Genomic DNA, 12,964 nt, shown 5'->3' with positions numbered 1-12,964 from the left:
AAGAAGTGACTAATACTACCAAGTGATGAATGTCAACATCAACAGTGACGCCATGTTGGTAGTACGATATGTTGTGATTTTTACCTCTATGGTCTTCCAGGAATATGTAACTCAAGTCTAATCATAAGAAAAACATCAAACAAATCAGTTGAAGGACATTCTACAAAATAAGCACTTGTTAAAATTGTCAAGATTATCAAAAACAAGGGAAGTCAGTAACAGTAACAACTAAAAGGAGCCTAAGGAAACAAAACAATTCAGTGTTATGTGCTATCCTAAATGGGATCCTGGAACAGAAAAAGGACATTAGGTAAAAATTAAGGAAATCTGAATAAAATATGGTCTTTAGTTAATAATAATATAGCAACATTAGTTAATTGTAGCAAGTGTACCATACTAATGTTAGATGTTAATAATAGGGGAAACTGAGTGTGGGGAATACGGGATCTCTCCCTATTATCCTTTTTATTTTTTCTGTAAATGTAAAACTATTCTAAACTAAAATGTTTATAAAAAAAGAGACATTGCCCTTGACTCTGAAAAATTCATGTTCTTGTGAAAAACCAGGAGTGGCAACAAATAGTTATAATGCAGTGTGGTAGAGGTAAACAGTTTAGCTGTGCCTCGAAGAAAGAGTAAGAGTCAGCTCTGTGACAACGTGGAAGAAAAAAGATTCCACAGGGAGCACACCAGGAGTAAGGATTAAGAGGGAGGATATTTGGAGAAAAACAGTAAAGCAGTGTGTCTGAGGCGTAGAGAAGAGGGTAGAGGCTACAAACGATGCTGAAACATCTTATGTTTATTTTTTTTTAATGTTTAAAGCATACCAAAAGTGTCAAGCACATTTATTGTTTCTTTCACTGTGGCTTCCCTGGTGGCGCAGTTGTTAAGAATCTGCCTGTCAATGCAGGGGACATGGGTTTGAGCCCTGGTCCAGGAAGATCCCACGTGCCGCAGAGCAACTAAGCCCGTGCGCCACAACTACTGAGCCTGTGCTCTAGAGCCTGCGAGCCACAACTACTGAACATGCGTGCCACAACTACAGAAGCCCACGTGCCTCGAGCCCGTGCTCCGCAACAAGAGAAGCCACCACAATGAGAAGCCCACGCACGACAAGGAAGAGTAGCCCCCGCTTGCCACAACTAGAGAAAGCCCGCACACAGCAATGAAGACCCAATGCAGACAAAGAGGTATCACCTCATGCTGGTCAGAATGGCCATTTTCAAAAAATCTAGAAACAATAAATACTGGAAAGGGTGTGGTGAAAACGGAACCCTCCTGCACTGTTGGTGGGAATGTAAATTGACACAACCACTATGGAAAACAGTATGGGGATTCCTTAAAAAACTAAAAATAGAACTACCATATGACCCAGCAATCCCACTACTGGGCATACACTCTGAGGAAACCATAATTCAAGAAGAGACATGGACCCCAATGTTCACTGCAGCACTATTTACAATAGCCAGGACATGGAAACAACCTAAGTGTCCATCAACAGATGAATGGATAAAGAAGATGTGGCACATAGATACAGTGGAATATTACTCAGCCATAAAAAGAAATGAAATTGAGTTATTTGTAGTGAGGTGGATGGACATAGAGTCTGACATACAGAGTGAAGTAAGTCAGAAAGAGAAAAACAAATACCGTATGCTAACACATATATATGGAATCTAAAAAAAAAATGGTACCTATATAACCTAGTTGCAGGACAGGAATAAAGATGTAGACATAGAGAATGGACTTGAGGACACGAGGTGGGAAGGGGAAGCTGGGGCAAAGTGAGAGTAGCATGGACATATATACACTACCGAATGTAAAATAGTTGGCTGGTGGGAAGCAGCAGCATAGCACAGGGTAATCAGCTCAGTGCTTTGTGACCACCTAGAGAGGTAGGATAGGGAGAATGGGAGGGAGGCTCAAGAGGGAGGGGATATGGGGACATATGTATGCATATGGCTGATTCACTTTGTTGTACAACAGAAACTAACACAGTATTGTGAAGCAATTATACTCCAATAAAGATCTATTTTAAAAAATGTTTAAAGTATACCAAAAGTGTCAAGCAGGTTTATTGTTTCTTTCACTGTGATCTGTTTTCCTGAACCACTACTTCAGTTAGTAGACACATACACTTTTTTTTTTTTTTTTTTTTTGCGGTATGTGGGCCTCTCACTGTTGTGGCCTCTCCCGTTGCAGAGCACAGGCTCCGGACACGCAGGCTCAGTGGCCATGGCTCACGGACCCAGCCACTCCGCGGCATGTGGGATCTTCCCGGACTGGGGCACGAACCCACGTCCCCTGCATCGGCAGGCGGACTCTCAACCACTGCGCCACCAGGGAAGCCCGACACATACACTTTTAATAAACCAAAGATCTCCCATAAAAGCTTACAATATGGCCTGTACGATGCCACTTTGTTTATCCAGAAATTTTCTTTTCTCTTCATGTATTGGACTCTCTTTTGTTTTATTTTAAAGAAACATTCTAACACACTTCAAAATATATATTATCAGCTAAGGCAGATCCACTAAAACTAAATGATATCATGCTTTGCATAAGATTTACATTAAGTATAACATGACCATGATATGCAGAAAAACAAGATACAAAGCAGGGATCAACTATTGCTCAGAGAAAATGCCCACCTTCGTTGCTTTACTGAGAGTTTAACTTGGGTTCTAAGAATTGCTCTTTGGCCATAGCCAAAGTAAATGAGCTATAGTGTAACACTATTTAAAGCAATGTTATGCATAAATATATCTTGTCAACAGACTTCTTGTTAAAACCTAAAATGCATTTTAATACATATTATTTTTAACTATGGGATATGCAGCTCTACGATTCAACCAAAATTTCATATATAATCAAATTTTGCTTTATACTTTATTTCCCCAAATCAATGTCACAGGTAGAGCTATTTAAATTAGAGGTATTCATAATATTCAGCTGAATGTAAACTTTCATTAACTTCCTTTTGGATATCAAGAAATAATTATTCTTCCTTTTTGCATAAAGAAAAGGAGATATTTTTTGGAGAAAATGAATGTACAAAAATATAATAGCCCTGGGTAGCATTTACGAGAAAACAATTCTATTACTGATTGTACAAAATAGCCTCACTTACATGATTTTACCATTTGGGACCCAGTTTCCAGTCTCTAGGAGACTGTTTTCCAATCACCTCTTACTAGACAGTGTTTTAGTAACCTAGCGTTTCTAGAAAGGGGAAAGATGTGTTTACCAAGAATTAGCTCTACACTCCAAAGAATAAAGACTAGAAGCTCATTCTAGTTTCTTTACAGAATAGATATTTTTTCATTATTTTCAGTATGTTTTAATTCCTTTGTCTCAGTACCTACTCCTTGAAAAGCTACTTCAGTATAGATTAAGAGCAAAAAAGAAATAATAAAATATTCAACGTTTATTGTAAAGAAAACCCAAGTACAGATAGTTATGTTTTTCACTGTTCCATTAAACAGGGAGGTAAAGTGATAAAAGTGTTAATTTTCTCTACGAAGACCTATTATACACAACAAAGCTGAAAACAAAACTAGTGCAAATCATACATGTGTACATCATAGGTACGTAATACATGATTAAATGTGTGTTTACTATTCAAGTGTACCATGTATTGCTATTGTCAGTTATTTACTGGGTCTAATATCTATCAAAGGCATTACCAAAGAGCATCTTACTTATTTAACTAAATTTCCTTTCAAGCTGAATAATTACTATCCATCAAATGAATTTCATGAAATCAGATTTTGTTTTTAAGTCAAACTATATCATATCATAATTTCAAGATTTCAAGGTGATTATTGTAAGATGAAGGTGACTACCACAAAACAATTTTCATATACGGGAAAACTATTTTAAGTGAATCAATGAACAAATGGAAATCTCTTTAAAGTATCTGATATCCTTTTCTTACTTTTATATATATGTTTCATAAAAATGATTGTACAGGGACTTCCCTGGTGGTCCAGAGGTTAAGACTCCACACTTCCACTGCAGGGGATGCGGGTTCGATCCCTGGTCAGGGAATTAAGATCCCGCTTGCCATGCAGTAGGACAAAAATTAAAAAAAAAAAAAAAAAGAAAGAAAAAAAGATTGTACAAAGAATGTCACCAAGAAGAATCTCTCTTAATAAGATGAGAATAATGTCTTCAACTGCCTAAAGCATTGGTCTTGATTTCCCCCCTTTTTTGTGTTGGAACCACTTTGAGAGAAGTATTCAATAACATAAAACAGGGAATGAATACAATATTTAACATGACATCATTTAACATGACAAAACGATGCATATTTGGATATAATTCTATGTTTTGCAAGTTGATTTCATATGTATTAGCTTGCCTCATTCAATTCTTGCAAAAATGCTATGAAATAAACAAGGCAAACTTTACCATCACCATTTTATACATGAGGAAAGTGATATTTTGAAGGTTGTGGTGATTAAAATAAAGTCATGTGACTAGTGAGCTGTAGATTCGTGATTTCAGACAGTGTTCTGAACCTTGTTCTCATGCCCTTCTACCTTAGCAACCAGGTATGGGAATGAGTCCATGCAATGCATCTCACATAATTATTCAATTATTGTATCTGAAATTTTGTTATATTCAAGTTCATGAGAACACGTATATCAGGTTCATAGAGTGATAAATGAAAAGAAAAGTAATTTTTCTAATTTGGAGCAAGACAGGAAGACAGAGGTAGATTTCATATATTCCATTTCAACATTCTAGGAAGTGTTCCCAAAAATTATACCGCTACAAAATATAAGCATAATTTTCTGAAACTGTAAACTCATTATTTCAAGCACTTTCAAAAGCTAACATTTCTATAATCCCCTAAGCCTATTTTCTTTAACCTTTCATATGCATTTCAGGGCAACATGATTTGAAAGCAAGGAGGAATAAATTTCACCTATAGGAATCCACTTACATTTGGTTAAGCACTTCCTTCATTGCAAAGATTTGAAAAAAATCAATATGCAGCACAAAAAATGAAACTTAAAATGTTAGTTTCATTACTTGCAAATGAAATATTGAAGACTGTACTTACCTGTAACAGTTAGTTCAGTAGTTCTTCTCACAACAAAGCCTCCATATTTTAATTCACACGTATAATTTCCAATGCCGGCTTCTCTGACTTCTCTTATAAGCAGGGTATCTCTTTTGAATACAATACTTGGCCTCCATGTTTTTCTCCTACATTCCTACGTGAAGAAGACAAAATGTTTATAGTACATATAGTAACTTAAAGTATTTAAAATAACTAAACTAAAAGCTTCTAAAGTTAGATTTTAAAAGAGCTAGAGTTGTGAATTAATGCTACAGATTTTCAAAACTTCTCCACATCTCTGGGAAATCAGGTACCTCAATTTGAAAAAAGCACTTTTAGCAAGAGTCACTTTATTAACGTCTAACTTCAGTGTCTCTAAATCATATATGTATTGATTTATTATATATAAGAAAATGACATTTATTAAGATTACTTCTGACATCACTTTTAGAAGCAAACAGTCTGCATTTGATGATTATGAAATTAACTACTTTGATACTGATAATATAAAATATAAAATGAATTTTTTAGTGGAAAGCAGAAAAACTAACTCTATAGAGAAAAATGCTTTAGTTCAGTATTTTAAATCTTTTAAGGCTGCATTTAGAAATAATTCAATCTTTTCATAGCATATATATTCTACAGTCCATGGAAGAAATGGCCATTATTTATATGCAAGGTCTTTATAGTCTCACAGTCTACCAAATTACGGTCTCTGCTTTAAGCTTTGGATTATAATGATGTTGGCTCAGGAGATTTCTGTTTTTGCCAAACAGAAGTCCATTTTCTCTAGCCATATTCGAAATCAGTGGAATGAGGATAAAATAACTTTAAACCTTTTAACACTAGTCAGAGGTAATATTATTTTGTTAAAAATTTATTGCCAGATCAAATTTATGCAGACCATTATTTTGATTATGTGTCTCAATGCCTGTGTATAATTGGAGGACAATTATCTGGTTATTTCAGTCCAAAATATACACTTAATATTCTCATATTAGTTGCATAAACTGTCATAGTTGCATAAATTATACACTAAATGTATGCAATACATATTCCCTTGACTATGGAAAAATAATCTGAATTGTTACAAAACTTTTAAATTCCACATATACTGCATCTCCACCCATCACTTCACTAATTATGGTCTTTATAGCGTAAGGTCACAATGACTGGGGAGATGGTGGAAGCATGACTAAAGGACCAATATAAGGCCAGCCATTTAAAAAACTGAGTGTGTGACTCTGTGTGTGTATGTGTGTGTGTGTGTGTGTGTGTGTGTGTGGCCTCTAATGTTTCAGCAAATTTTGAGATACTATTTGCAAAAAGTGAGAAAAAGTGCATGACTCTTAAGATCAACTTATTGGCAAACAACAAGGAAATTGCATATTTAGAAGCTGAATGTACACATATGAGTACTAGAAAAATATCTGTACTTGAAGATCTTGTGTCAAACTCCCCTAATACCTCTCCCCTTTGAGGAAATCATCAGGGCTTGCTTAGAATCCTCCTGTGGAAAGCAGGCAAACCACAGAAAATCAGGGTGAGAAATATATAATTTAAAAACTTTAAAAGTAAATAAAGCTCACATGCACAGGAACAGAAATAGTGGGGCTAATATTTAAGGGCTATTTAATACTGTCTAATACAGAAATCCAAGGGAAAAGTAGAAAAATATTTCAACAGTTCCCTTGATGTTCTGAATACTCCACTCCTTACTGTCAAGAATCAAAAGAAAGTCATTCAAAGAAGGGCATTACTAATTTTGGAAAAATCCTTTAAAGATTGTTAAAGATGTACTTCCTGTTTCATTTCTAACAAGTTTTGAATTCGTTATCAGTCCTGAGGGCTCATATTCTGTATACTGACATTTGTGAATCTAGTTACTAAAAGATCCAGCTTCCTAAATTCCTATTTCCAGTTAGTTGGACAAAGCAAAAGTTTACACTAGGTATCGTTAAATCATGGAAAACATATTCCAGACAAATGTTCATAACATCTATATTGTATTTTCTTGGGTATGTTCAATAACAAAAGCATCTTTTAGATATAAATAAGTTGAAGAACATGTTCAAATCTTGAAATTCAGTCAAAGTCAATGATGTGACAGGAAGAACAGCGTCTGGTTATTCTGCTTAAGCCTAAAGTTGCTTCTGGTTTTTGAAAAGAAGTTAATCTAACACTACTTTTATAATCGTATACATTTTCATCAGATTTTTAAAAACATGTATGCTTTTATACAAAAGGGATTAGGATATGCACAAAGATACTTCCATTAAACAGAATATTTCAATAAAACTAGTGTACCATTTTATCACAGAAGCAAGTCAATCCTTTTTCTCCTTGTTTGGGGACATTTTGGACTGCTTATATGAAGAGTTTGAAATGAATGCTTAATGCATTTTAGTTCCTGAAATTATCAACACAGATTATAATAGACTTGATAGGATTATCAGCATAAACTAGATATAAACATTAACATAGTAGCTTATTACAATGTACTAAAAATACAAACATTGACTTGGATTATCAAAGCCCCTGGTTTAAAAACTTATAATGACCAGCACAACTTGCTGTAGTGTCTTAGGAAGGCAGAACTGAACTATATAACACCCATTTAAATGCTTTTATCCAACTTGCCCTAGAATAAGGTACACATTAATCTATTTATAAGTGATAAAATCATTCATAGTCCATACCTTATACCATAGGATTTCAGGTTCTCTGGATGGTAGTAAAAAATCTTCTATGTCACGGCACGAAATTTCCTTGCTTTTGCTAAGTTCAGCTTTATCAAAGTACTTCATCTTGGAATTGTAGCACAGTCCAGTGTCATTTTCACCCACTGTCAGTGAGATGGATGCTTTCATACAGTAAGCGGAGTTTCTGTAATGAAGCAGAATAAATATGGTGGCCTGGTGTGAACAAAAAGCAACTGTTGTCAAGGCAGTGCATTTACTTCACTCAAAAAGGGAGAGAGGAAGAGAGGGATAAAAACTCTACTGATAATTAATGTATGGTATCATGGCTTATTCCACAGGGCTCTATCTTGTCAGCCAGCTAAACAATGCTTGGTTCTGTTAAACCATTTGTATATTTTTCATATGCTAGAAAAAAATTTTATATTATATAAAAGTTTGGTTTGAAAAACTGTTTAATAGACATTTTTATTGAGATTTTATCTAGGAAAATAAAATAAAGGAAGATTTAGGTCAAGAAACAAGTCAAGCCTGGTCATAATTATGCTAAAATTGGTAAATTCATACTCAGCCGTAAAAAAGAATGAAATAATGCCATTTGCAGCGACACGGATGGACCTAGAGATTGTCATACTGAGTGAAGTGAGTCAGACAGAGAAAGACAAATATATGATATCACATATGCAGAATCTAAAAAAAAAAATGGCACAAATGAACTTATTTACAAAACAGAAATAGAGAAAGTCTGGTCGCAGTCAGCTGTGTCTGCGCTGGACCTGAGGTGGGATCTAATACAAAAGAAGCCATCTATGGATTATTGGAGAGGGCTGTGCCTCACCAAAAGATAAAGAAACAGAAGGCTGGAGAGTCTCCACTGCTAATTTAATGACCCAAGAAAGCAGAATTTTGAGCTGGAAGTTTTCCTAATAGGAACCATCCTTGGGGAGACCTTTAAGATGGCGAAGGAGTAAGACGCAGAGATCACCTTCCTCCCCACAAATACATCAGAAATACATCTACATGTAGAACAACTCCTAAAGAACACCTACTGAACGCTGGAAGCAGACCTCAGACCTCCCAAAAGGCAAGAAACTCCCCACGTACCTGGGTAGGGCAAAAGAAAAAAGAGACAAAAGAATAGGGATGGGACCTGCACCAGTGGGAGGGAGCCGTGAAGAAGGAAACGTTTCCACACACTAAAAGCCCTTTCGCGGGCAGACACTGTGGGTGGTGGAGGGGGGAAGCTTCGGAGCCGTGGAGGAGAGCGCAGCCACAGGGGTGCGGAGGGCAAAGCAGAGAGATTCCCGCACAGAGGATCAGTGCCGACCAGCACTCACCAGCCCGAGGGGGTTTGTCTGCTCACCCGCGGGAGCGGGCGGGGGCTGGGAGCTGAGGCTGTTTTAATTTGGACAAATAATGAAACTAAAACTTTCAAAGGCTACTCAGTCTCTAATTCATGTTTTTGAGCCCCTACTATGTGAAATCTTGGCTCAAACAAGTTAAACAGTCTTTGTTCTAACCCTCATGGACCAGCCACACTTTCCAAACTACCTAGAAAGGAATCCAGGTCAGAGTGCCACTCTCTGCTATTTATACGATGTGTGCTCGAGCATGTGACATACTCTGTAATTCACAATTTATCTGAAATATACGGGTAATAACAATAAAAATTAACTCAGAAAGTAACTGTAATAATAAGATAATGTAGAGTGAACAGCACAGGGACAGATAATATTCATTTTAGATTGATATGTCACTTGAACTACCCCTCATTAAATGATTTGTTTATATATATGCATGCACATCTACTATATATATTTGGAGAGGATGATAAGCCACCAACTGCTGCTGTATGGTCCACTTTCTTATGAATGCATCATTGAGCCACCTGCATTATTAATTTTTAAACAAGGGATTAACATGAAAGACTGAAGAGCACTTATCTCCAAAACAATGCAAATATGAAGAGTTTATAGAACAAGGTTTTGTGATAGTACCTATAAAAAATACCTGGCATAAAAAGGTACTCAATAGAAATATACTGAATAAATGAATAAGAGGTAATCACTGACACCGAGTAAGAACTTACTAATATCAGTTGTGGAACTCTTAGTTCTTTTACGTTTTTAAATGATGAAAGGAACTGAAAGTCAAAACAGAGACTTTTCACAGATTATGACACTAGAGTTGTTATTTGCTGACTCTGCATTTAATATGAATAATACTGTGATGGTTAATTTCACGTGTCAATTTGACTGGGCCATGGAGTGTCCTGATATTTGGTCAAACATTATTCTGTGTGTATCCGTAAAGGTGTTTTGGGATGGAATTAACATTTGATTTGGACAAGGATGACCACTTTCACCACCTTCATTGAACAAAGTATTGGGAGTCCTAGCCAGAGCAATCAGTCAAAAAAAAAAAAAAAAAAGATAAAAGGCAACCAAATCAGATTCCACCCTAAAACGGTAAGAACAAATAAACAAATTTAAAGTTGCAGGGTACAAAATGAATATACAAAAATCAGTTGCATATCTATACACTAACAACAAACGATCAGAAAGAGAAATTAAGGAAACAATCCCATTTATAACTGCAACAAAAATAATAACGACATAGGAATAAATTTAGCCAAGGAGGTGAATGTTCTGTACCTTGAAAACTATAAAACACTGATGAAAGAAATTGCAGAAGACACAAACAAATGGACAGATAGTCTGTGCCCATGGATTGGAAAAGTTAATATTATTAAAATGTTCATAATATCCAAAACACTCTACAGATTCAATGAAATCCCTATCAAAATTCCAATGGCATCTTTCCCAGATAGAGAAAAACAATCCTACAATTTGTATGGAACCACAAAAGAACCCAACTAGCCAAAGAAATCTTGAGAAAGTAGAACAAAGCTGGAGATACTGCACTTCCTGATTTCAAACTATATTACAAAGCTACAGTAATCAACACAATATGGTACTGGTATAAAAACAGACAAATAGATCAATGGAACAGAAAATAGAAAGACCAGGAAAAATCCCACACATGTATGGTCAATTCATTTATGACAAAAGAGGCAAAAATATACAGTAGGGAAAGGATAGTCACATCAATAAATGGTATTGGGGAACCTGGACAGCCACAGGCAAAAGAATGAAACTGGATCCTTATCTTACACACAAACACAAAAATCAACTCAAACTGGATTAAAAACTCGAACATAAAACCTGAAACCATAAAATTAGTAGAAGAAAACATAGGAGGTAAGCTCCCTAACATCACTCTTGGTGATGATTTTTCAGATTTGACACCAACAGCAGAGTCAACAAAATATAAACAAGTGGAACTACATCAAACTAAAAAGCTTCTACACAGCAAAGGATACCATCAACAAAATGAAAAGGCAACCTACAAATGGGAAAAAATATTTGCAAATCATATATCAGATAAGGAGTTAATACCTAAAATGCATAAAGAAATCATACAACTCAATAGCAAATACCCAAACACCAATCTGATTTTAAAATGGGTAGAGGAAGTGAACAGACATTTTTTCTAAGAAGCCATCCAAACGGCCAACAGATACATGTAAAGATGTTCAACATCACTAATTATCAGGGAAATGCAAATCAAAACCACAAGGAGACATCACCTCACACCTGTTAGAATGTCTATCACCAAGAAGACAAGAAATAACAAGTAATGGTGAGGATGTGGAGAAAAGGGAACCCTTGTGCACTGTTGGTTGGAATGTAATTTGGTTCAGCCGCTATGAAAAACAGTATGGAGGTTCCTCAAAAAATTACAAATAAAACTACCATATATTCATAGAAATACTACTGGGAACTACGAAGTACAATATGAACTACTACTGACATAAACAGAAATAACAGATTGGAATATAGCATTCCACTCCTATGTATATATCCAAAGGAAGTGAAATCACTCTCTCGAAAAGATATCTGAACCTTCATGTTCACTGCAGATTATTTACAACAGCCAAGACATGGAAACGACCCAAATGTCCATCGTTGGATGAATGGATAAAGAAAATGCTGTACATATATACGATAGAATATTATTCAGTCATAAAAAAGAAAGAAATCCTGCAACAGCATGGATGCACCTTGAGGCCGATATGCTTAGGGAAATAAGATAGAGGGAGACACATACTGTACGCTATCACGTATAAATGGTATCCAAAAAAAAAAATCACATATACAGAGAAGAGATTGGTGGTTGCCAGAGGTGGGGATGGGCAGTGGGGGAAATGGGTGAAGGTGGTCAAAAGGTTAAAATGTCCAATTATAAGTTCCAGGAATGTAATGTACAGCAATGGTGACTAAATAGTTAATAATACTGTATCGCATTGTTGAAAGTTGCTAAGAGAGCAGATCTTAAAAATTCTCATCACAAGAGAAAAAATTTTATAACTATGTGAGGTAATTAATGTTAACTAAATTTATTCTGGCAATCATTTTGTAATATATACATATATCAAATTATACACCTGGGACTAATACAATGTGATATGATAATTATAACTCAATAAAACTTGAAAAAGAATCTTGCCTTAAATAAACTTCAGGGCTTCCCTGGTGGCACAGTGGTTGAGAGTCCGCCTGCCGATGCAGGGGACATGGGTTCGTGCCCCGGAGCGGCTGTGCCCGTGAGCCATGGCCGCTGAGCCTGCACGTCCGGAGCCTGTGCTCCGCAACGGGAGAGGCCACAACATTGAGAGGCCTTCGTACCGCAAGGGGGAAAAAAAAAAACAACTTGAATTCGTACACTGAGTAAAGCAGATTGCCCTCCTTAGTGTGGATAAGCTGAAGACCTAAAAAGAACAAAAAGGCTGATCCTCCTTTGAGCAAAAGGGAACGCCTCCTGTCTGACTGCCTTCGATCTGGGACATCAGTTATTTTCTTGCCTTCAGACTTAAACTGACACTTCAGCTCCTCTTGGTTCTCTTCCTACTCAGGCTCTCCTGCGTCTCCAGCTTGTTGACTGCAGATCTTGGGTCTTGTCAGCCTCCATAATTGCGTGAGCCAATTCTTATAATCAGTCAATCAATCCTATTGGTTCTGTTTCTCTGCAGAACCCTGACTAATACAAACACTGACCACAAACATTTCATTTTATGGTCCTATAATCACATTAAAAAAATATACAATCTATCTGCTCTGAAGGTTTCTCACTC

The 12,964-nt window shown here is 36.2% G+C and overlaps 1 protein-coding gene across 7 annotated transcripts in view; it reads right to left on the bottom strand.

The window, feature by feature from the left end:
* LOC149744345 (interleukin-1 receptor accessory protein-like 1) overlaps positions 1–12,964 on the bottom strand; it is a 418,156-nt gene that overhangs the window by 268,748 nt on the left and 136,444 nt on the right. For all 7 annotated transcript variants that reach the window (XM_089905012.1, XM_089905013.1, XM_089905014.1 and 4 more), the window contains 2 exons: positions 7,771–7,957; positions 5,072–5,225 (listed from right to left, as the gene is read on the bottom strand). In XM_089905012.1, the coding sequence (XP_089761138.1) occupies positions 5,072–5,225; positions 7,771–7,957 (341 nt within the window). The remainder of the gene's footprint in view (positions 1–5,071; positions 5,226–7,770; positions 7,958–12,964) is intronic.

This window comes from Delphinapterus leucas, chromosome X (assembly GCF_059928025.1).
Source record: "Delphinapterus leucas isolate spDelLeu-1000000601 "Yukka" chromosome X, BTC_Dleu_Yukka2, whole genome shotgun sequence".
Classification (NCBI taxonomy): domain Eukaryota; kingdom Metazoa; phylum Chordata; class Mammalia; order Artiodactyla; family Monodontidae; genus Delphinapterus; species Delphinapterus leucas.
Note: the sequence above shows the minus strand (reverse complement) of the source record. Positions and strands in the feature narration are given on the sequence as shown.